This window comes from Anabrus simplex, chromosome 10, assembly GCF_040414725.1.
Source record: "Anabrus simplex isolate iqAnaSimp1 chromosome 10, ASM4041472v1, whole genome shotgun sequence".
Classification (NCBI taxonomy): Eukaryota; Metazoa; Arthropoda; class Insecta; order Orthoptera; family Tettigoniidae; genus Anabrus; species Anabrus simplex.
The window spans coordinates 17,193,040-17,219,795 of record NC_090274.1 but is presented as its reverse complement, the minus strand read 5'-3'; the positions used below and the strand labels follow the sequence as shown (position 1 = coordinate 17,219,795).

The 26,756-nt window shown below is 41.2% G+C and overlaps 1 protein-coding gene across 2 annotated transcripts in view; it reads right to left on the bottom strand.

The window, feature by feature from the left end:
• The window catches only part of Cow (Proteoglycan Cow), a 309,533-nt gene that overhangs the window by 51,120 nt on the left and 231,657 nt on the right, over positions 1-26,756 (bottom strand). For both annotated transcript variants that reach the window (XM_067154949.2, XM_067154950.2), the window contains exon 3: positions 21,804-21,906. In XM_067154949.2, the coding sequence (XP_067011050.1) occupies positions 21,804-21,906 (103 nt within the window). The remainder of the gene's footprint in view (positions 1-21,803; positions 21,907-26,756) is intronic.

Below are 26,756 nucleotides of genomic sequence, written 5' to 3'. Positions count from 1 at the left end.
TAATTCTTATGTAAGCGTAACGTCCCTTCTTTCTTGTACATCTAATCCAAATCACTTCTGTGAATTTCAAAACCCACATATCACACCTACAACAACACATCTGTATTGAAGGTTAACTGCTGCACTATACAATAAAATATGCTTATTACATTTTAAGCCAGTTAAAATATGGGTCACCGGGCGAGTTGGCCGTGCGCGTAGAGGCGCGCGGCTGTGAGCTTGCATCCGGGAGATAGTAGGTTCGAATCCCACTGTCGGCAGCCCTGAAGATGGTTTTCCGTGGTTTCCCATTTTCACACCAGGCAAATGCTGGGGCTGTACCTTAATTAAGGCCACGGCCGCTTCCTTCCAACTCCTAGGCCTTTCCTATCCCATCGTCGCCATAAGACCTATCTGTGTCGGTGCGACGTAAAGCCCCTAGCAAAAAAAAAAAAAAAAAGAAATGGGTCGAGAAGGTCAGAAGATTATGAAGTACTATAAAGATCTCTGTCACTGGAAGAATATATATGCAAACACAATATTACTTACATTTTCTTGTCACGAGGGAACCTGAAGAACGACCGCGCATTCTTCTCTACTTCATAGTTACTGCAGCCAAACACAGCGCATACCTTTCCCCTCATGTTGAGAGGAGATATCAAGGAATGACACATGCTACTATTTAATTATGTCAACACACTTAAAACGCATAAATAACACCAAAAACTTCACACACAAATACACGTGCTCTTATGACAGAATCAGTAGTTTTTCAGGTCTACTCGCTAGAGAGAGCTCCAATAGCTGTCCCTCGATATCTCGCTCAGTGTCGCGTATTGTCTCTACTGTATTTGTTCACATAAGTCTAGTCGATTCTAGAGATTATCGCTAGGTTTGGACTCTTTTTTAAATAATTTAGTGACAGAATTTCAAAGATAGCGACGAGTTACTTCTAGAGATTTTAGGAGCCATTTGGAGACAATTCTGGCGAATTTTAATGTACTACTTGATAAAAATAGCACTGCGCTTCGCATAATCGCGCGGGCGCGTGATGCAATATATTCTATGCATTTGCTAAGTAATGGCATCTCAGTGCATGACTGATTCACACGTGTGGAGAATGAGTTCATACTATTTTCGGAAGACTTATCAATGACCGATCATTTCACTCACATACTTCCTGCGTAGCCTCGCATAGCAACAGTCGTGTTTTGAGACAATAAGTGTTATACCATAGTACTCCTGTATTGTACAAGACATGTAGAACAAGCAGTTTTGACCAATTGTATTTCCTGATTCCTCCCGATTTTCCTGATTTTCACATCTAAATCGCCTGATTTTTGGTTTTATAAATTTGGCAGGTATGTATTAGGTTTCCGAGGCCTAGGGAGTCTTTATTTTCACGCCCTTCGTAGCCATTGTCTTTCTTTGGCCGATACCTTCATTTTCGAAGTGTCGGATCCCTTCCATTTTTCTCTCTGATTAGTGTTACATAGAGGATGGTTGTACTTCCTCTTAAAACAATAATCACCACCACCACCATTACAAAGGAACAGCAGTTGGCCAAAAGAGATCAGATAGTAAAGATGAAAGAGACAAGCCTGACATGGGAGCATTATCAGACTCTGCTAGGCGCCAAGGGGTCCCCAAGTTGAGAACCCCTTTTAGTCTCCTCTTACGACAGTTATATTCTACCACAGGAGGCAAGCAGAATAAGAAGAAGAAGAAGAAGAAGAAGAATTCGGTTGGAAATGAAGACAGGACTTGATGAAGACATTTTCGCGCTGTCGCTGTCCACTAGCAATGAGTAGCTAGCAGCCAGCTCTAACACGTACGCCTTTAGCTTTATTCTGGATGTCAGCACATCGAAACGACGAAGCTGGTCTCCTGAATCATTTCATGCATGTTGCAGCAGTACTAATATGTAATGTAGTCTCCGCAGTTCTGGCAGCGAGCCTTCTCCCTTCCTCGCGTTGCTATGGAAACTCTCAAGCAGGGGGCTTTGGCGAAATTCTACTGCAGGGCCAACCAAAATGGAGCTCAGACGTGACTGCGTTCAGCAAACACTAATTAAAGGTAAGCTCTCATTAAAATAACAACAAATCTTCTTTTTTTAAACAGTCCTTTAATTGTCAGAAACACCTGTCGCCTGTATGAAGTATTCCACGTGCCACACACAGATAAAATATTTTACTGTCTCTAAAAAAGATGGCGTAGCTAACATAAAGAACAAACTAGTTTTAAAGTGGCGTCCGCAGCACTGCATTAATATGGTATCTGCCCAACCTTTTGGGGATTTCTATAAGATCTGTATTTATTTAAAAGGCCCTTGCACCTAGAGGCCAAACGCTGCTCGTAGTAGTGTAGACAGCAAAGTCTGCCCTTCTTTCCAGCCTTCGGTCGGGTGGAGGAGAAGAGAGTTCGGGCAGGGTTAGATTCCGTCCCTTTCCGACTTTCACAATGTGTTTTTGTGTGGTTTCCTTACTCAGGACCTTGGTACCTTTAATTTTGTGACGAAGAGTGTACTTGTGTGTAAATTTTGGGTCTGAGTGTCAGATGTCTAATTATGATTATAATTATTCTCCGAGGGAAAAACTAAACCAGGAGAGTAAACAGATTAAGAAAAAGGAAAGAACGAAATAAACATTATTTATTTATTTATTTATTTATTTATTTATTTATTTATTTATTTATTTATTTATTTATTTATTTATTTATTTATTTATTTATTTTATTCGCTTCGATTCTTAGGATCTTGAGTGACTTGTTCAGCACGTCTTTGTTCTTCCCAAAACCTCTTCATTCTCTCACTTCTCCAATTTCTCTCCGTGCCTTAATAATAATAATAATAATAATAATAATAATAATAATAATAATAATAATAATAATAATATTATTATTATTTCTTCCTTTGTTCGTATCGGCCTTCTAACGACCTCTTCTCAGGGCTTTGATCTTTGCCCAGTGCTCCTTCTTTCGTCGCCTGGGTTTCTCTTTTCTTTCCTCCACCCACGTCTTTCCCGTCTTCAACTTTGGCCTTTCTTGAAGACTCTAGTTGTCTTTTAGTTTCCGCCTGAGTGGGTTGCGCTCTTGTATACCATCATCTCCTGTAGGTCCCTTTCCACCTCCTTGAAACAAATTGGTTGGGTCTTCTTATCTTTAAAATAGGTAAAGATCCGGTTAGGTAATTGTGTTGGTTTCATTCTTAGCAAGTGGCCATAAAATGCAGTTCTTCTCCGCATGACATCAGAGATCTTCTGGATATGAGTATAGAGCTCAAGGTTGTGCGAACGTGTATATACATTTTTGTCTTTAACCGGGTCAAGAATTTTCCTTAAGATCTTTCTTTCTATATCTTTTTTCTTTTATAAGAATTTTCCTTAAGATCTTTCTTTCTATATCTTTTTTTCTTTTATTTTTCTATCAGGCCTTTCTTGTTCGTAGCAAGGCATTCCGCTGCATACAAAGCGTCTAGTCTTATGGCAGTGCAATAATGTCTGAGTTTTGCGTTCAAGGGTATGGAATTATTATTATTATTATTATTATTATTATTATTATTATTATTATTATTATTATTATTATTATTATTATTATTATTCGCTAATCGGCCAACTAGGCATTACAATCATTATACATCCCGGCGTTTACTCAGTTTTTGATTGATTGATCCAGTGTCGAGCAGGGCGTTCATCCGCCCATTCTTCACGGCTTGTCCATTTCTCCTTTGAGCACCTCTTCCGGCCATAGGCCCATTTCTTCGAGCTGTTTCTCGACATTTATGTACCAGGGAATTGGTTTTTTTGTTTTGTTTTCAGTGGAAATAGTTAAAATGCATTTTTTTTCTTTTTTTCATCGAGAGTCGTCTATCCGTCGTGGGTGACCGTAGAAGCAAGCTCTGCGAGATCTTCTCTAGATTTCTGGTCGCCATTTTCTTATGTAGATCGCCGTTTTGTAGTTTGGGCCAAGTATGTTGTGAAAAATCTTTCTCTCCAAGTAAGCGAGCGCACATTTCCGAGGGAGGATAAGCCATTCTAACGCATAGAGAGATACTGCCTTGATGACAACGTTGTGTTTAAGAATTATCGTATTTGTAGAAAAGCAGGTCTTGTTATAAATATTTGGAAAGCTAACTCCATTTTTTTTTTTTTTTTGTGCACTGCTCTCAAAGGCCTCGAATGGATCTACCTTTAAACTTGTGCATACGATTTATTGATCCATATTTGGACCAAAATAAAAACAGTCAAACAGCATTTCATTTAATAAATAATTTTTCTGTTTGATCTCTCTTGGCCAACTATTGCTGACTTCGCACTTTCTTTCAGAGTATGTCTTTCAGTGCCAGAAGTGTACGAAGATATCTTCGACTCGGCAATCAATTCTGTAGCTGCTTTTTCCAGTACGCCCCATGTAGCGCTCTGTGAGGGTGTTTTGGTGTTCGTCGCCTTGAGAGAAGTACCATCGTGGGATTTGCCTGGAATTGAAACTAATAATAATAATAATAATAATAATAATAATAATAATAATAATAATAATAATAATAATAATAATAATAATAATAATAATTCTGAAAATGTTGTTCCTTTTCCTCTTGAGTCCATTTTCTTCCAGTTGTTAATTTCTTTCTCTCCTGAAATCCTGGATTTCGTGTTATTTCTCTGAAATGTGTTCTGTTTTCTATCGTATCTATTTTAATTTCAGCGTTTTTCATATCCTTTTCAATTTCAACGAACCACGATGGCTTGGATTTGTAACTATTCAATAAGTTGAAGATTTGTTTTAGTTACTCTATTGTTATTCATTCTATAAATGTGTCCAAAAAACTGGAGTCTTCTTTTCCTCATTAGTTGGCAGTTTTTCAACTTTTAAAGATAGTTCTCTGTTTGATCTAAATTCGGCATTGTTGTTTCTTATAGGTCTCAGCATTTTTCTCAAAATTCTTCCTTCAACTTTTTCTAATTTTTCAAGATCCCCAATTCTTGTAAGTTTAAGAGTTTCTACTGCATATAAAATTTGGCCAGGCCACTGTTTGATAATGTCTTAATTTCAAGTTCCAGGATAGAGATTTCTTACTGTATATACAGTATTTTCTGTAATATGAAACATCCTTTCCATTTTGTTTACCCTTATATATTATTATTATTATTATTATTATTATTATTATTATTATTATTATTATTATTATTATTATTATTATTATTATCAACACACCGCTGGGGCATTCGTAATCCTCCGTCAACATATGAACTATCATTTAGATAAAATGGTATTAAATTAACGACAGTTTAATCTGAGGATAGTCGTAGTCTAGGCTGAGAGAGACCTTCCACAGAGCGAGCAGCGAGTCGTCAAAGAACATAAAGCGATAATGATGTCACTGCTGCAGGGGGCTTAGAGAACACGTCCGCTAAATAGCACGGGGATTAGGACGACATGCAAAATGTGGTATAGAGAAGAGAGATGAAAAATACTTCTTCCGCTTTTATCCTCTAGGTTCACTCAAGCGTGCTGGTGGCTGTCTTAAGGGGAAGCTCGTCTTAAAGAAAAACCATAGTCGGGTGACATTTTAAGGTGCTCGAGTCTGTGCTGTGATGTACTGACTCCCCGTACTTATATCTACATCCACTACCCTTCACCTGTCGACTTCTTACTGGCCGCCATCTTGGCCGATCAGCTGACTTCCCCGCCGCCATTACCTCAGTTTCTTCAAGGTTTATCTCGAAACAATTTGCGATCATATAAATACGCAACACCTGCCATCCTCGGCAGGTTGAAGTAAGACTGTTATCCCATTTGGATGCACGAGCACACCACTATTTGCTGGACAGTGCTGGCTCTCTGGTCCACAGAGTTCTACTTTCCTTCAGGTGAGAGAAAATAGAAAAACACTATATGTAACCAGGGGAGGTGCGGCGTTAAGGGCTAATGTGGCTTAGCCCCACCAGATTTTTGGACATAGGAGTTTAAAATGTTATATATATAATAACATGTCCTGACTGACTGACTCATCATCGCCGAGCCAAAACTGCTGGACATAAAGAAATGAAATTTCGGGGATACATTTATATTAGGGTGTAGGTGCTCACTAAGGGAGGATTTTTGGATATTCTGTCGCTAAGGGGGTGAAAAGGGGGGAGAATTTTTAAAACGAGGATATCTATATCTCAAAAACTTAAAAGTTTACAGACGTAAAATTGGTATTTGGAATCTCTTTTAAAAATAAAAGAACACGTATTCTCTGTTTTCAGAAAATCCCACTAAGGGGGTGAAAAAAGGGGAAAATGGGTTGAACACCTTTGATGAGGAGACATATCTCAAAAACTGAAGATGTTACAGATATAAAAATTAGTATTTGGAATCTCCTTTGAAAATAAAGAAACACGTATTTTTGTGTATTTGGATAATCCGATGAATAAGGGATGAACAGGAGTGACAAACGGGGTGAACTTTAAAAAATACTATATCTGAAAATTATCTCAGACACGTAACATATTACAGATTTGAAAACTGGTATTTGGAATTTCGTGTAAAACTAAATAAACATAATTTTTTTCGGAAAATCCGCTTAAGGGGAACTGAAAAAAGGGGTGAATTTTTAAAATTAGCATATCTACAGTATATTCCTTTAAAAATAAGGAAACACGTATTATTTTGTTTTTAGGAAAACCCTTAACGGTGAAGGGGCAGGGTGAAAGGATTGAAAAATTAGTTGAATTATTTGTGTGAGAATGTATATATACCATACACAAGAAATTTGGTATTTGGGAAGTCTTAAAATACAAGAACATGTACCTTTTTGTTTTCGGAGAAGGCACTTAACGGGGGAGTGAAAAGATGTGAAAAATAGTTGATTATTTTTTATGAGGACACTTATATCTTAACAACTGAAGATGTTACAGATGTGAAAACTGTTATTTGGAATCTTCTTTAAAATTACAGAAACATGCATTTTTGTTTTCGGAACATACACTTAGATGAGGGTGGGTGTGGGAGAAGGACTGATCAAGGGGTTGAATTCTTTTTATGGGGATTCTTATCTATATCTCGAAAACTGAAGATGTTACAGATGTGGGAATAGGTATTTGGAATCTCCTTTAAAAATAAAGAAACATGCATTTATTTATTCGACTTGAGAGAAGACTGTTTCTTACATGTACAGTTCTATGTCGCATGGTCGTCTTAGCTCCAAAATGTAATACCACAATCATGGATTACGAAGAATTTCTGGGGTAAATGAAACTCAATTTTTGGTGGGTTTTCATACTTTTGGAATTTTTAGATAATGTCTTATTACAATATCTAGGAACGATTACTTTGATCAAATTACAAAATCCACGCGAGCGAAGCCGCGGGTAATTGCTAGTTATTTATATTTTAGGTAATTAGACCAAATTAATATCTGAGTACCACTGTCCTGGTATGAGAAAATGAAAGTATGATTGTATTACATGTTTCCTCACAGGGGCTAATTCGCTCTCAGTCCTCGCGGTGAGTAATGGGAACTGATTTGCGCACCGCTATTCTACTACTTTGCATACACTGTTAGGTGTTAATCTACATAGGTTAGATCCCTTGGATTGCTTTCATTGTATCTATAATAGATCTTTTACCGGGTGAGTTGGCTGCGGGGTTAGGAGTGCGCAAGCTGTGAGCAAGTGGGTTCGAACCACACTGTCGGCAGCCCTGAAAATGGTTGTCTGTAGTTTCCAATTTTCACACAAGGCAAATGTTGGAGCTGTACCTTAATTAAGGCCACGGCCGCTTCCTTCCCACTTCTAGCCCTTTCCGATCCCATTGTCGCCGTAAGACCTATCTGTGTCGGTGCGATGTAAAGGCAATTGTAAAAAATATATAGCCTACTTTTACTATTATGTGGATAAACTTTACTTGTGTTAATTTGTTATAAACTATTACTTGGTTAAAACATTTCCTCTTGGAAAGAGGTTATCTTGGCAGCGATATTGTAGACTTACTTCATCGTCTTGCCACTTACCCTAAGTGGACGTTGTTTCTTTCTTTCTTTCTTTCTTTCTTTCTTTATCCTCCAGGGTTGGTTTTTCCCTCGGGCTCAGCGAGGGATTATAACTCTACCGCCCTATGGGCAGTGTCCTGGAGCGTGAAACTTTTGGCTTGGGGATACAACTGGGGAGGGGGGCAAGTACCTCGCCCAGGCGGCCTCATCTGCTATGATGAACAGGAGCCTTGTGGCGGGATGGGAAGATTAGAAGTGGTGGTGGTGGTGATTATTGTTTTAAGAGGAAGTACAGCTAGGCAACCATCCTCTATATAACTTAACACTAATCAGAGAGAAAAAAATGGAAGGGATCCCACACTTCGAAAAATGAAGATATCGGCCAAAGGAAGACAAGGGCCACGAAGGGCGTGAAAATGAAAGATTCCATAGCCCTCGTAACCTAATAGCAACAAAAGTTGGCCAAAGAAGTGGAATAGAACAGATAAAATTGAGGAGCCTGGCACAAGTAAGTGGAAGCAATGCCAGGACTGAGCTAAGGACCCCGTGGTCGCCAAACCACGCTCCAAAGTTCAGAGCCCGTGGGGCCCCTTTTAGTCGCCTCTTACGACAGGCAGGGGATACCGTAGGTATCATTCTAGCGCCCCCACCCACAGGGGGGTAGACAAGGAAGAGGGAAGGAAGCGGCCGTGACCTTAAGTTAGGTACCATCCGAGCATTTGCCTGGAGGAGAAGTGGAGAAAACATGAAAAAACCACTTCGAGGATGACTGAGGTGGAATCAAACCCATCTCTACTCAGTTGGCCTCCCGAGGCTGAGTGGACCCCCTTCCAGCCCTCGTACCACTTTTCAAATTTCGTTGCAGAGACGGGAATCGAACCCGGGCCTTCGGGGAGGGGGCAGTTAATCACGCTAACCACTACACCACAGAGGCGGACTTTAATACCTCCTCGGATGAATATTTACCCTGTTAACTTCTTTCGAAACCTATGTATTACTTAGGCCAATCATTTGACCTAAAATTGGGGTAAACCTCCCAGCTGGAGTTTATATTAAGAAACCAAGCAAATCTAAATTACAGACTGAAAAAATTCTGATGTTCTGTTGGTCAGGAATTATATCTAGCAGATGTGTTGCAGTGCCTCTCAATGTGTCCGCCTCTGTAGCGTAACGATTATTAGCTGCCGTCCTCGGGGGTCCGGGTTCGATTCTCGATATTGCCAGTAATTTCAAGTGGTTGAAATGGTACATGCAGCTCACCTCCATTGGGGGTGTGCCTGAAAAGAACTGTATCACCTCGGGATGAGGACATGAGTTCACTTACCATCTCTCAAAGTGTTCTTATATTCAATGCTCTTTATATTCCACGGTCACGGTTCCCTCTAATGACTTGGGCCTATGATTTGGCATTCCACTGAAAGTATGAGAGAAGCATTAGGCATAATTATGAAGTAATAACCCCTTCTTTGGGAACAAATATTCGTTTATAGGAAGGGGAGTTAGGGATTGCAATAACTTACCAAGGGGATGTTCAATAAATTTCCTATTTCTTTTCAATCATTTAAGTAAAGGCTAGGAAAACAACAGATAGGGAATCTGCCACTGGGTGACTGCCCTAAATGCAGATCAGTAGTAACTGATTGAACTTGTGGTTGAAGTACATGAACATAGGAGTGAAATTGAAAATCCACACCCTGTTTCCAGTCATTCGACCGGGTCAGGAATGGAATGATTGAAGCCCCATCTAGCGGCGAGGATAGGAATTGTGCCGGCTGCCGAAGCCTGTCACACTTCCCTGGGGCAATGATTAATGAATGACAGATGAAATGAAATGATACTGGAGAAGGCTGCTGGAATGAAAAATGACAGGGAAAAGCGGAGTACCCGGAGAAAAACCTGCCCCGTCTCCGCTTTGTCCAGCACAAATCTCACATGTAGTGACGGGGATTTGAACCACAGAGGCCGGCGCGCTATCGCATGAGCCACGGAGGCTCTTCGAACATACGATTAATTTATCCATTTCTACTATTTATTTACCTTTAACATTGCTCATTTATGTTAAGGTTCCTAACCCTGTCCTGAGCTCTCCATGAAATTGTCATGGTGTAGTAACCCTAGCGCGGTCCAACGAAGTATACTATACCCCGTTTATGGTGTAGCCGTTCCGAGACAGAAACTCCTCTGATAACAGGGACAATCGTTACAAGTCTTCAAAGCCAGAAAAAGTAGTCAGTAGACCATAAGACCAATAATAGTTATGGAGTATCAAGTAGCACCTGCCTGGGCCAACACGGTATTCTGTGAGACTTTAAACTCGCCAAGGCGTGAACCAAACACAATTTTGAAGCTGGTCGCTAGTCAGTTGATTACACCACATTAACCTGGAGTCGCCGTAATGAGCTCATTGTTATTTATTACACAGATAATGGCCACAACTACAGGTGGTTCACTACATACATTTATAGAAAATATCGAGTTATTTAACAATTTATCAGCGGTAACGATACACTGACCGGCGAACCGATCCCTGTATCGTCTGAATCGTCCAAGCAACAGCAATGCAATTTATACCAAGCGGTCGTTCTTTCTTAAGGTGAAGTAATCGTGATTCTTTCAAAAACTAACAATGAAGGCATCTGTGAAAAGAAAGTGGCGTGAAAATGAAAGACTCCCTAGGCCTTCCAACGTCGGGGTCGGCAAAGAACAAGAGTTACATGTAAGTGAAACAATGCTACGGGCGTTGTGGCACGCTCCTGAGTTGGGAGCCCCTGGGGGTACTTAGGGACACTTATTATAATTATTATTTATACAGGGCGAATCATCTAACATAGCCAACAGCAATATTTCTTAAACAACAAGGAACTTTCACAGACAGAAAGTTAAAGTAGGGCCCACGAGAGTTGAAGTCTGACGTTTAGCGCCACCGGCGAGAAAAAGTTGACTAACGCTGCTCGAAAATGGCCTGTTGCTATGGCAACGATAACAGAGTTGCAACATTTTAGGACGCTATCACCACGTGGGTTGGCTTGCTCTAAGTCACTTTTGTCATTCATATTCTGACTGATTTCTTTTCTCGATGAAGTATCGTCTTCCTATTGTGTTTATTATACCGTAGATTATTTTTGAATTGTACAGCTACCGTTAACAATCGGAGTTAAATAATAAAAAACTATCAGTGTGGGTAGTGTTGTTCTATTCTGTGATTAAAATGTGCATTTGTTGAGGTTATTGTCAGAAACTGTTGATTTTGTTAGTGATTATGAAATCTTTTATATATATCGATAATGTCGTGTTCTGTCTTAAATGCTGGAATTATTAACACGAGCTTAGGAACCGGTTAAGGTAAATGAATTGTATTAGGCCTAGGCCTACATGTTTTATTAAACACTCAGCCTGTCTGAAAGGGTGGTAGGCTGCAAATGGAGGTAACTATGACAACGCAGCGAACTTCGTAGTTACAGCTTTCGCCGCTCACCTGTCAGACTTCAACTCTCGTGGGCCCTACTATAGGAGCAGGGCTCATTAAATTAGCGGACATTAAAAAAATGTACCCAAGAACAGTTTTTAACGCAAACCTATGGCCCGGTTTATTATACCTCAGTTAACATTTAACTAAAACCAAACCAAACCAGCCCCCATGGCACTACATCCCTTGAAGGGCCTTGGCCTACCAAGCAAGCGCTGCTCAGCCCGAAGGCCTGTAGATTGCAAGGTGTCGAGTGGTCAACACGACGAATCCTCTCGGCCGTTATTCGTGGCTTTCGAGACCGGGGCCGCTATCTCACCATCAGATAGCTCCTCAATTCTAATCACGTAGGCTGAGTAGACCTCGAACCAGTCCTCAGGTCCAGGTAAAAATCCCTGACGTGGCCGGGAATCGAACCCGGGACCTCCGGGTGAGAGGCAGGCACGCTACCCCTACACCATGGGGCCAGCTTAACATTTAACTGCATGTTAAAATAATTTAATGGTGAACTTAACCAAATTAGCATTTAATCAACATTGGTTAAGATTAACAATCTGTTTAACTCTCATGGTTCAAGCAGTTAAATTCCCTGGTAGCTCAAAATATAGCAAGTGCATTAGATGCATAAACTCTGTATTTTGAATATTTCGAATATGACAGGCCTATCCACAAAGATTTAAAAATATAATAGATTTTTATACAGTTGATTCAGTTACTTAATCGTACGTTGGGTAACGCAGTATTCACATTGAATTCAGTACAAATTTTCTGCCAAGTGTCACTTAGCTTTAAGCACGGATCCATTAGTTTACTTACCTTCTATAATAGGTATATACTTGTAAATAATTTCCTAAATAAGATAAATTTGAACTACGCATTCTCTTCTCAGCTTTTTTCATATTTGTCCACAGAATAACCGAAAATTCACGGTCAAGATGATAAATTCTAATAAATGTTTACTTCGCGCACCTTGGTTTATAGCTGTATTCAAACAAAAGCGCACCGGAGCGCGCTCAAGAACTGCATGGTTCTGCCACTGCCTTCTACAGTAGATTCTCACTGATCGTGATTCTTGTGAGAGTTAACACCGTGTTAGCAAACAGTTCCCGGGAAATGTTTGGATAAATGCAAGAATCTTAACATGCTGCTAAAGTTTTAACGCTATGTTAATGTTCTTTTAACTGAGATTGAATAAACCGGGCCTATGTATTTTAAAGGTAACCCTCCCCCTCCCCTCTGTTAAATTTAACATAAGTGAAAGCAGAAGGTACGATATTTATAATTTATAAATTGCCTACGAGCACCATGGATTATCTATAAAAGCTGAAGCGTGTAAAGCTAAGGGCTTTCATCACTACAGTCGTGTATTCTTGTACATGATGCCCGATAGAGAGTATCTTTAAGGTAAGAAGAAACTTTTCTTAGGTAAGTAGTTTTCTCTCTCCTTAAAGTTGTATATGTTTAGATCTTGAGGCATATAGATCCATAGGTGTGGCGGCATGAGGTTTACAGCAAGAGTAACCTCGAGAATTTGGACTTGATCACAAAACAAACATTGTCAAACTTACTCTAACGAACACCGGCTACAAAGTCAAGTTTAGTGGGAGAACCCTTTACGATTAAAACTCCAGCCAGGCAGCCTTGTTGTTAAACTGTGTACTGGAGAAGATAATCAATGGAGGAGAGTCATACCGGATGCAGGCCTTAATTAGTAAAGTGGGTTGCTTGGCCTTTGCAGATGATATAACCATAGTCCGTATCAAAACCCTCCAATCCGTAGCCATCAAGACAGACCTTCAGCTGTATTTCCTTGACCATCGACATATCAGCACCAGAATACCTTCTACCCTTTAACAAGATCAGGGTTAAAATATGTAGGGGAATGGATCAGTCACTAACTCGTAACAGAAAATGGATGTAGCCTGCAATCTATTCAGGAGTACAAAGTTATTAACTGTATTCTTTATGGGACAGAAACACCCGGAATTAAACGAGAAAAACTGTCAAGGAAACTCGAGCTCAACAAAAGAATCGTCTCGAGAAAGACACTGCCCTGAAGGACCATTATTCAGAGAAACACCCGACGAGGACATAGGACACAATTATCAGTTTTCATGGGCACCTGGAAAGGATGGAAAAATAAAGACTAACCAGCGAACTCGCACAAAAATACTTTCCGGAAAGTGATAAGAAAACCAGCTAATCGAGTTTTTTTGCTATTTGCTTAATGTCGCACCGACACAGATAGGTCTTTTGCGACGATGGGATAGGAAAGGCCTGCGAAGTGGAAGGAAGCGGCCGTGGCCTTAATTAAGGTACAGCCGCGGCATTTGCCTGGTGTGAAAATGGGAAACCACGGAAAACCATCTTCAGGGCTGCCGACAGTGGGGCTCGAACCCACTATCTCCCGATTACTGGATACTGGCCGCACTTAAGCGACTGCAGCTATCGAGCTCGGTGCTAATCGAGTTTAAGAAGGGATTGATGCGATAAAGCTCACAAGAAGCTAAACAATGACACAAAGTTGTGGACAAGGAAGAAAGCTCTCAAGGGTGCGCAAGCGATCGCAGGAACTTATTCTGATTTATTTTCCTGATAATAATAATAATAATAATAATAATAATAATAATAATAATAATAATGTCATTGGATTTAGGTCCCACTAACTACTTTTCGGTTTTCGGAGACGCCGAGGTGCCGGAATGTTGTCCCACAGGAGTTCTTTTACATGCTCGTAAATCTACCAACACGAGGCTGACGTATTTGAGGATCTTCAAATTCCACCGGACTGAGCCAGGATCGAAGCTGCCAAGTTGGGGTCAGAATGCCAACGCCTCAACCGTCTGAGCCACTCAGATCGGCGATTTACTTTCCTAGTCCACAGAATAAAATCAAGTACGTTACATTATAACAGACATTGACATACACAACAGCATTCCTGTGGTGAATAATAATAATAATAATAATAATAATAATAATAATAATAATAATAATAAGTTATACTTTCAGAGCCCCTGAGAGATGCAACATCACAAATCAATCTCATAGAAGAAATAGCCAAAAACACCAGACTTGAGAATCACTGTAGAAAACAAATTTATTACAGACATCAAAAACGCTCCAAAATGTTTGACAGCATATACTGGTCGAATAAAGGAAGTAAAGAAATTCAAATTCATGGGAGAAATAATTCAAGAAAATAGTTTACAAAAAGCTGCTATAGAATAAAGGTTACACGCGATAGGAAGAGCGTACGGCAATAAGTAGACCTGTTCGGTAGCTGCTGAGGGTTGTTTATAAGACCCTTTTCGAAAACAGGGGTTACCGTAACATATATTTCACTACGCAAAATAATCCTAGTCTATAAAGTCATTAATGCTGTACTAACAGTGGGATTATTTTAATATATGGAATTTCAATTTTGAGGAGTTGGCTCATTAAAAAATAATAAGCAATAATAATAAACTAGATAAATATACCAAAGCAGGAAGCAGATAAAGCAGAGCATTTCCTTAAAAAAATACATATATAGTGCATATCCAATATCAAAACAGTCCCTCATCACTTGAAGACAAAGCATGGTGAGACAAAAAGAGTTGACACTTTCAAGTACCTCGGAGGAATCGTACAGCTGAAAACTAGTGAGAGAGAACCAAACTTCAGCAGGCGAGAGAAAATTGAGCTGCTTTTCGTAGGATACATGCTTTATACAAGAGGAAAGCTATCTCAAGGCGAGCTAAACTAAGACAGTACAATACAGTAATCAAAACAGTGTGTTTGTATGCCAGTGAATGCCTCCGAATGACGGGAATGTCGGGACTAACACAAGCCGAGAAATTTGGGAGGAAGAAGATAATGGGTCCAAAAATCGTGGATGTCCAGTCAGGTTACGTGGAAGGGCAGAAATATGCCAAGAAAGTGAGAGATTGATTGAATCAATGAAGAAAAGAAGACTCAAATTTTATGGACATCTGTTTAGAATGGACGAGAAGAGGGTGACAAAACAGATTTTTAAAACACTTGACAGTACACCAGAAGTTTTCGACAAATGGTTCAGTGAGGTAGGAAAGGATCTTGAGCAGCCTGGATTAAATCGGAAAGACATCCTAAACAGAAAACGAATAGTGGATGGACAGAGGAAAGAAGACAGACTGCCAGAGGAAGAATGCAAAGATTTTGGGTTGCAAAGAAGGCTTGTAGTAATGTGTGACTGTTGCTTAACGCGATCTCAAATCGCCGTAAACGAATATAATAGGAATAAACCAAATTTATGACAAATGAAAAAAATGCTCCAGAATAACTAATAACAGAAATTGGTCGAATAATGAAGGTAAATAAATTCAAATTTTCGGGGAGAAATAATTCAAGAAAATGGTTTAGAAAAATCCGCTTTAGAAGAAATGATACACAAGATGGAAAGAGCAGACGGCATAACTAGGAATATCTACAGCAAAAAGTGTCTATCTCAAAACCTCAAAATACAACACTACAACACAGTAGTCAAACCGGAATGCCTATACGCGAGTGAATGTCTAGTACTGAATTTGTTCAATCCCTAGGCATAGACATAATTCCTATTCCATCTCCTACTTCTTCACATCCTTTACCCACCTCCTTCTTCCATCACATCTCCCCAACCTGCCCGCATCTCTTGGCCAGAGAGAGGGCGTTACCCTCTAGGTGGTCCGCCCCACCCCTTCAGGGTGGGGAATGAAAGGATTGTTAGTAGTAGTAGTACTGAATTATAAGCTGAATAAATTAGAAGTACTGGAAAGAAAAATTATACGGAAAATACTCGGCCCGCTAAGAACTGCACAATTCTGGAAATCAAGAAGTAATGATGACATATACCGGAACATAGAAAACATAACAGATAAAATGCGAAAGAGGTGGTTGATATTTTTTGGACATTCATACAGAATGGATGACAACAGGTTAATCAAACAGATCTTCAAATATATTTGGAACAAGAAGTCAACAATAAACTGGATTCATTAAGACAAGAAAGATTTGGAAAGAAACAACATAAGGGAAGAAGAAGAAGAAGCATCAGAGAAAGATTTTTATAAAGAATGTTAAAAATAGAAGGATTCTAAGGTCGGGAGGAAAAGAAGATAGGTTCAAAATGGTCCGAGGAGTGGAAAAAGATGCATGGTGAGCATATGAAGGACTGTTGGAGGAAGAAGAAGGAACAACAAAGGATGAAGCATCGAAATTGTCACGTGGTCCTTAGAAGATCCCAATGGAGAAATAATAATAATAATAATAATAATAATAATAATAATAATAATAATAATAATAATAATAATAATAATATGAAAGCAAATTAATTGTGGCAATGAAAGGTACGAATAGAGGCCATCTTGAAACACTGTTTCTGACAACAGTCATTTGGTTCTCCACGAAACTCGAATAGTGAAAAATCACTCATTTCTCTCTGCCTGGGCGATCCTCAGCTCAACATGAGTAAAATCATCAGATTATTAACATAAAACAATTTTCATCTCCCGCGTTTCATTAAGGGGAAGATTTCAACAGAACGCCACAACCACAACAGTTGGTAACAGTGTTCACTCTGATTGGGGGCGGTAGGATCGCATTATTGTCACATTTTAGGGCCATTAATAGTAGCGCAGTGACGTCAAAAGCCTGCTCGATATTCAAAGCCCTCTGTGCTCTCGTGGAGTAGCGGCGTGACGCTGTTATCGATTGCTGCTGAGGGCAGTGATGAGAACACTTCGTTCATATCAAACAAGTGAATCCACGAGCCGTAATAACGACAAGCTGGCACTGCGTTCTGCATTCACAATAGGAGGGGGGGAAATTTATAGCACTGCGTGTGTAAAATAACAAGTGTAACACTCTGTTTCATTTAAATGCTACAGATATGAGTTTGGTAATGTTATCTCCCAAACTTAGCCAAGTTCAATGTAATACTCTTCGAATTTCAAATTCCTATTGCGTTTCAAAATTATAAACTATAAATATAAAGGAAATCATAGATTTTAATTTCATTTCTCCCGGATGAGATACCATGGTTACGGGAGCATAGCAAGGACGTGTTTATTGACGTGACGTTATTAACAAATGCATCGCAACTGGGAAATATCCCGGTGGCAATTGTGATTATGATCAAAATCAAAAATCAAAATCTCTTTATTTGCAAATGAGGTGTCTACCTCTGGTACACTAAAATACATTATTGACAAGCACTTAAATTAACAAGAGAAGAAAATTTTCCTATAATACAATATTATACAATTTACGTTAACAATATTTTCTATTAAACAGACAGCTCATCCTTAATAAATTTATATTGTTTACAAAATTCTACTTATAGTATCTCCTGTACTTACAAATATAGTCAACTGATATACAGTATGTGGAATTACTTCAAATGATACTATACAACTGGTGTAAGATTAAAATTTACATTGCATTTATTTACTTTTTTTTACCCATTCTGGAACCTAAGTAGCATAACGACCCGCTGCGTCTTAACCAGAGCCCCTTTTGCCACCACTTTTCAGAGTTCCTGATGGGCCTTCACAGCTACCGTAGCGGTCCCAGGGCCCTCGAAGTCTCCACTGTACTTCACCCCTACAGGCAGTCCCCTACTTGGGCTGTCCAAACTCCTTAGACCAGGGGATGGAATTAATTTATTCACACACATTTTTTATTTACATTAACCTGCACTGGTCGAATGCCCTCTAATATTTCATTTATTTTCTCTGTTCGTGTTTATTCTCTTCTTGAATGTCTATACAGATTTTGGAAAAGGATCAAACACTACCCCTGGTAAACTGTTCCACTCCTTCACACCCTTCCCAATGAATGAAAATTTACCGCAATCGCTTCTGCTAAAATTCCTTCTAATTTTATATTTGTGGTCTGTCCTGCCGATATAATTATTTTCCAAACGAAGCCTATCACGGATATCTCCCCATGCTTCTTCTCCTGTATAGGCTCTATATAATCCTGTAAGTCTAGTTTTCTCCCTTCTCTTGCTTAAAGTTTCCCACCCAAGTTCCTCTAACATTTCTGATACACTACTTTTTTCCTGAAATCCCCTGTTACAAATCTTGCTGCTTTCCTCTGCACACTATCTATTTCTTTTATTAGGTATTCCTAGTGAGGATCCCAAACACTGTTTGCATATTCCAATAATGGACGAACCATACTTAAGTAACTTTTTCTTTTAATTCTTTGTTGCATCCTTTAAGTAGCCTCATTATGACATGTAACGATCTGTATGCTTTCCCAACACTGTCATCCACATGACCCTTCCAGTGCAAAGAACTTCCAAATCTCATACCTAAGTAATTGCACTTGCCATCTTTTGGGATAACTACCTCATCCAAAATATATTCAAATTCAGTTTTAAAGCTCCTTGCTTGTTGTTTAAAGGGGCCTAACATTAGGTCATCGGCCCCAAATGGTACGAAATGATACGAAATGTAATGACAATTTAAAAGTCCAAAACTCATCCACTGACCAGAATTTAAACCGTGATAATGAAGAATGAATGGATGAATATGAATGTACAGTAATCAGCGTATCCAGCTCACAATATTGAATCTAAAATCAATTCACTGACTAGAATTTAAAAAAAAGAGACAATGAACAATGATTATGAACTTAAAACTATCAGTGGATTCGACCCGCAATGCCCCACCTTCCCGGAAACTATCTTAAAACAAGAGACTGCTTCCAAAGCACAATCCTGAATCGATGATGCTTGCTGTCTAAAGCGGTCCAAAATCCAGGTCAACGGGCCCTCATAATGGTACTTATCGCTAGTAAAGTACAACCATGGTATTTCTCATGTAGTGGTACTGATCTTGAGTAACGTAGACTCACGGTGTTCCACACATTGTGGTGTCCGACTCGTTGCCTGAATGGTCAGCGTACTGGCCTTCGGTACAGAGGGTCCCGGGTTCGATTCCCGGCCGGGTCGGGGATTTTAACCTTCATTGGTTAATTCCAATGGCCCGGGGGCTGGGTGTTTGTGCTGTCCCCAACATTCCTGCAACTCACACACCACACCTAACACTATCCTCCACCACAATAACACGCAGTTACCTACACACGGCGGATGCCGCCCACCCTCATCGGAGGGTCTGCCTTACAAGGGATGCAGTCGGCTAGAAATAGCCACACGAAATTATTATTACACATTGTGGTACCACTCACAGGCAACACCCAGACCCGTGGTGTTCTTCATATAGTGGTACTAATCACAGGCAACGCAGACCCGCGGTGTCCCTCATATAGTGGGTACTAATCACAGACAATGTAATACCCACAGGCAAGGCAAACGCATGGTGTTCATCACATAATGGGTACAGGGAACGCAGATCCACGGCGTCGCGTAAATGAAATGGCGTGTGGTTTTTAGTGCCGGGACTGTCCGAGGACAAGTTCGGCTCGCCAGGTGCAGGTCTTTCGATCTGACACTCGTAGGCGACCTGCGCGTCGTGTTGATGAAATTATGAAGACAACACATATACCCAGCCCCAGTGCCAGCGAAATTAACCAATGATGGTTAAAATTCCCGACCCTGTCGGGAATCGAATCTGGGACCCCTGTGACCAAAGGCCAGCACGCTAACCATTTAGCCATGGAGCCGGACTCATATAGTGGTACTAACAGGCAACATCCAGACCCGTGGTGTTCCTCGCGTGATGGTACCAATTACGAGTACTCTCATGGTTCTAATTCAATCAGCCCTTGGTCGCCCCTTTTAGTCACCTATTACGACAGGCAGGGGATACCGTGGGTACATTCTTCGTCTGCGTCCCCCGCCCACAGGGGGTCCGGTGGCAACGATCACTTACACTAGTGTGATAATAAAGTTAAAACTTACACCACCACCACCAGCACTACAGTAGGGATCTTCCGGCACTAAAAGAGACATACGCCATTTCATTACCACTACAGCAAGCAATTCCATAGAAAGAAACTAATGGTATTTCTTGTAATATTTAAACATTCTAAATCGAGCATCATCATATACAAATTCATTCGAACCTCAAATAATTCAGATGCCTTCACACTACAATTTACAGAGGACTGAGCCTTGCATTAAAATATTACACCATCACATAGAAATTTACAGAATGCTGGAGTCTATTCGGGAAGCATCTTATATTTTTGGGAAAAGACTGCTGCAGGCAATGCATTCCCATAATCAATTCTCCGACTCACAAACGAATATTTACCATAATTAGTTCTCTGCGATCTACCTTTTACTTTATGTGGGTGATCTGTCTTTCTTATGTCACAGGGATTTTCTAGTCGACTGTTCAGCTCTCCCGAAACTGGCTTATTCGTATAGGCATCATACATGGCACATAATCGTGTTCATTTCCTTCTAGTTCCCATTATCTCCCATCCAAGTTTCTCCATCATACTTGCCACGCTACTTCTAGGATTGAAATCATTAAGCACGAATCTTGCAGCCTTTCGCTGTACCATCTTAAGTTGTTTAATGAGTCCTGTTTGGTATGGATCCTATACGGCTGCTCCATATTCCAGGACTGGCCTAATGTGTGATATAAAGCCGACATATTGGTAGTCTGTGGTTAATCGATGTGGTGGTAGGTCTCTGTGGAGATTTCCTACACTAAAAATGTTCCTGATTGAGCTGAGATGTCTGTAACAGGCAACTTTAAAGGCCACCACATCCAAAAGGCTAAAATAAGCTACGCTATGCTAAGTGATGCCAAGCTATGTTGTGCTATATCACGAATAAAAGGCTAAACTAAACTTTGCTAGGCAGCCGTTTAAAAATGGCGTATTAATTGAAGAGGGGGGATTTTTATTGGCCGCTGTCGTAGAAGATGAAGAAAGAGAAACAGAAAGAGGAGAAGATTATATATACGTGAAGTTGGAAGAAGAATAGTTCATGGTTGATTCCATCACTTGATTCAAACATTGTATGGAAATGATGAAGAATTAAAAATTACTTTCGTCTAAATCAGGAACAGTTTCAACAACTTTTCTTTATTACTGAAGATGATATTTAGGAAGAATTAATATGAAGTACCCAAATTATAAAATGTATGTAAAATTAATAAACGATACGTACAATCAATATCTAGAGTTTCATTTACTTCTTGTCAACAGTTTCCTTTCATGGTGATATCTCTTTAATAATTTTGCAGACAAGTATATTTTTCTCTTAAATCAGCCTTTCTTCCTTCCTTTCGTCCACCCTACATGATAATTAACAAACACAGAAACAATTAAGCAATATGGTAGCTACTGTCTAACCGTAATAGCCGAGCACTCGCCGAATGCACTGTCTCGGTCCAGTTCTTGGCAGGTGTAATTCCGGCTATGGGACAAGTACTCGTCTACAAGGAAGATGACTAGTTAATGACTCACCCGTTCTTGTGTAGCTCCTTCTTACTGACGCACACGGCGGTGAAGGCGTCTTCTAGCAGACAGAGCTCCTTCTTCTTGCAGTTGAGAGGATGACACAGATCGCCTGAAACAATCAAACATTACATCTCACAGCCTCTAGTAAAGAGCAAAAACACCCGCCAATGAAACACACTCGCATCAAGTGAAGATTTTAAACCGTCCATGACACATACCGGGGGCCATGCCCGCACACTGTTTATTATAAAAGGCGGTGGTGGTGGTGAAGTCCAGTCCCTCAAAGAAACAATGAGCGCCCTCTTGATAGATGTTTCGCTAATACGCGGTTTACACGAGGAGTGTCAGGGATTATAACTTTATACCACCGTACAAAGTTATTCTATTCAATCCTTTGAATGCTGGCTCTGGGGGCCCCTTAGCTGAGTTCTGGCATTGCTTCCACTTACTTGTGCCAGGTTCCTTACTTTCATTTACCCTATCAGACCTCCCTTGGTCAAATCTTGTTCGTTTCCAACCCCGACGGTATTCGAATACCCTAGGCCTAAAGCAAAGCAAAGTAGCCTGATCTCCGTACAGGCCGTGAAGGCCTTGGGGGTGGTGGAAGGTAAAGGCTTCCACTATTCGTAACCTCGACACTTGATGGGGTAGAGTGGTTACCTCTACGCCCGGCCGCCTTTGCCCCCGGAATTAACCTACTACTCATTTTTGGTGTAGGATGAGTGAACCTCAGGGCCATCCGGAAGTGCAAATCTCATTTCTTAAATTTTACGACTTCCTGACAGGGATTCGAACCCACGTCCTTCCAGGCGAACCGAGTACGCATTTATCAGGCCTAAAGAGTCTTTCGTTTTCCTGCCCCGCCCCCAGTGGCCCTTGTTTCTCTTTGGCCGAACCTTCATGCACTGCGGAAAAAACATGCAACATCCTCAAGGACTGTATTCAGTGACACCAGGGTATAAAATGTGCATCCTGAAGGGTTGCTGTGTTAGTGATTTATCTGTCACGGACATCGGCGATCAGATGGCGCTCAGGAGGCGTGTCCATTCGCACTCTGCAGGCAGTAACTGTGCTGAGGTTAGAGGTGAACAGTGTTTGCGACATTCATGCCCTGCCGACGAGTACGCGCTCCTGTTGAACAACTGCAGCCATTTGAACGGGGTCGCACTGTGGGCCTGCGGGAAGCTGAATGGACGTATCGACGGATTCCTTCACATGTTGGGCACAGTGTATCGGTGGTGTGTCGCTGCTTTCAGCAGTGGTCTGTGGAACATTTCAACGTCCGTAGACCAGGCTCCGGACGTCCACGCAGTACAGACATACGTCAAGATTGACGCATTGTGCGAGCAGCGGTGGGCCAACGAAAATCATCTAGGAACGAAATCCGGCCATATGTTGCACCTGCTCTGTCACCAAAGACCATTGGGAACAGTCTGTTTGCAGCAGGGTTATGATCACGTGTACCTCTGACCAGGCTACCACTGACCCTACTACACCGCCAAGCACGGCTACTCTGGTGTCGTGAAAGAGTCGACTGGAGAGGGGAATGGCGTTCTGTTGTCTTCAGGTAGGTTCTGTCTGTATGGAAGTGATCGACGTACACATGTACGGCGTAGACCTGGTGAGCGGCCTATTCCAGAGTGTATTCGCCCACAACACCCAGGTCCCACCCCAGGCTATCAGTTACAACTCACGGCCACAGTTGGTCTTTTCTTAGGGATAACGTAACCAGTGCCTGCTACAATGTACAGGTTGATGTCGCCGTGCTACTGTCATTTCTTCCATAGGAAGGCGATGTGCCTTTTTTTTTTTGCAGGACAATGCACGTTTACATACAGCTGCTGTTACACAAAATGCTCTACCTTGCATACAACAATTCCCCTGGCCAGCAAGATCACCGGATCTCTAGCCAATTGAACACGTACGGGACATGATTAAGCGGGAATTTACGCGTTCTCCAGAGCCTGCATTCGGTACCTTTAAAATGTTTGCATGCGTGAATACAAGTCTGCATTGCCGCCAGAGGGAGGTACACCGTGTATTTATGTGATTGTTTGGGAACCCTTTACTGTGACATGTGTGTTTCATTTGGTCTGAATTTGTAATGATATAGTCCTGCAATGATGAACTACCTGTCACATCGCTTGAGAATAAAATGAGTTGTCCTTGAGGATGGTGCTTTCTTTTTCGGCAGTGTATTTCGAAATGTCGGACCCCTTCCATTTTTCCGTCTGATTAGTGTTAATAGAGGATGGTTGCCCAGTTGTACTTACTCTTAAAACAATAATCACCACCATTATTGGAGTATAGGATGTAGAACTAAATAAGAAAGAAGGTAAAATGTGTTTTGAGATTTAACTTCAAATGAGAGCAAATGTGAATATGTGAGAAAGAAACAAATTGAGTGACGGAACCGGGTGTTAGCTGTGCATTGGATTCTGCTGACAGAGTGGCAATTGGGAGCTGGTCCCTAGCGAGCTGGGTTTTTATTTCAATTTCTTATACCTACTAATTCTTCGTTGCATAGAGAGATACATCATACATATTTATTATGGGTATTTTTTTTCTCATTCCCTCGAGTTCTGTCCCTGCGCTCGAGGACTAAACAAGAAAGAAAATAAAACAATTCTCCGCTACACGGGAAAGATGAAAGTCATGGATACGTTTTTCTGCTTGCACGATGAGAGAGCGAGCCCATATCGACAATTCTATGCTTCTCCTCGCAGTGCCAGTATGGAGCTTCAGTGAAGTAAGAAATGAGTTTGCCTTCTTTCAGCAATATTATGCTATTGAGCTAATGTACATGGATCACGAAGACTGATTGCCTTCAGTAACATAGTGTGTAAGGGGCTTTGCTAACGCCAGTCAATGACAGGGGATACTCGTTTAAAACATGGCGCCATTTGTACTTACTGAATATAGAAGGCAGTGAAGATGACGAACATTGGTTGCCTGGTGACCACGGCCTTCTGCCCACCGTAATTCCAAACACAAATCAGTATCGTGCTCTATGACTCCTTCAAGTAGGTTGGCCACAGAAGCAGCGAGGGTTTGAAAGAACCCCTGCAAAAGGTCCAGTTCTTCCCTAAGGGTTGACCACCTCTTGCTTCGAGTTCGGTCGACGACGGCGTTCCCGCAGAGCCCTCTCCATTAGACCTATCGCCTCGATCCATCGCTGAACTGCCTGAGCTATGAACTGGATGATTATCCTGCTCGAAGCTAACACGCTGTCCTTCGGGAAAATTATGTCCAATGTTGGAATCAACCAGAGACTCAAGAGCTGTTCGTAAATCTCAGTGTTGAAAGTTCCAATAGCATCCCGGCACCCCGTGAGGTGAACGCTAAAACGAACACGTTTATGAAAGATCCCTGGCGTTGGGTTCACGATATTCACGGATCTGTCCCGCATCTCCACAGAAAAATTGTGATTTCATCGCTGAAGTCTCCATCTTCCCACGCGGTCTTCGATCAAAGCGGCGACGTAATTTCGGAGTACCACATCACTAATTGGGTTGTGTGCAGTCAAGGAAGACAAAGCTCTGAGTGAAACAGCCGAGAGGAAGGGGTTCTCCTCTAATGCTACCTCTCATCTTGCTCTCTGGGTGGGCGGCCTGCAAAATGAACAGTATTTTCCCGGTAAAGCTTGATGATGATGATGATGATCATGATTGTTGTTTAAAGGGGTCTAACACTAGGTCATCGGCCCCTAATGGTACGAGGTGCAGCGAAGTCCAAATTAAAACTTCAAAATGTATCCACTGACTAAAATCTAAAACGAATGGTGATGAGAAAATGATCGTAAAACGAAAACAATCAGTGGATCCAATTCACAAGGTCTTGATCATTGAGATGATGCTTATTATCTAAAGGGGTCCAAAATCCAGGTCACCGGTCTCTCACAAGGGTACTAATGACTGGTTAAGCAGAACCATGGTGTTCCTCCTACAGTGGTACTAGTCACAGCTAATGTAGACCCATGGTATGCCACACACAATGGCACCACTCGCATTTAACACAAACTCATGGTGTTTCGCACATAATGGTACCAACCACAGGCAACTTAAACCCAGGGCGTTTCTCATAAAGTGGTACTACTCATAGGTAACACAGACCCATTGTGAGCACAGTGGAATACACATGAACTCTACCATAAGCAACACTCAGACCCATACGTTCCTCACATAATGGTACTAATCACAATTATTCTCATGGTTCTAATTTCATCATCCCTTGGTGGCCCTTTTTAGTCGCCTCTTACGGCAGGCAGGGGATACCGTGGGTGTAGTCTTCGTCTGTGTCTCCCACCCACAGGAGGTGCGGTAAAGCTTTGTCCATTCGTAAGCAGTAGAAGCGGGGACTCCTTTTCTACGACGGATTCTGTTACCAGTCTTCACCAGCGCGAACACGGCTCACATACTCTGTACGGTGACCAAGGATATCAGACTGTAGATAGTAATATGTATCACGATATTTCCCTGAACTTAGTCAGCCTTCTTTAGGGCGGGCAAACTACGTAGGGACCGAATATCTCCAGGTATAAAGAGATCCCCCACACCAAGTGCCAAAGGTCTCCCCGAGACTGGATGGGCAGGGCAATCTATTGTCATGGGGGCAAGAAACTGTCCCTAAAGGCGAAGGAACCAAATTTTGGTCAACGGTATTAGGATGCAGAAGGCAACGGAAAACCACTGCATTCAAGAGCCTCAATCCCCTGAAGTCGGGAGCGGTAGAATAACACCCACGGTACCCTGTCGTAAGAGGCGACTAAAAGGGGACCCGAGTGTGGGTTGGTGACCCTTAGCTGAGTCCTGGTATTGCTTTCACTTACTTGTGGCAGGCTCCTCACTTTCTGACCTTCCTTGGTCAACTCTTGTTCTTTTCTGACCCCGACGGTATTAGAGCTCTCGGGACCTAGGGAGTCTTTCATTTTCACGCCCTTCGTAGCCCTTTTTTTCCTTT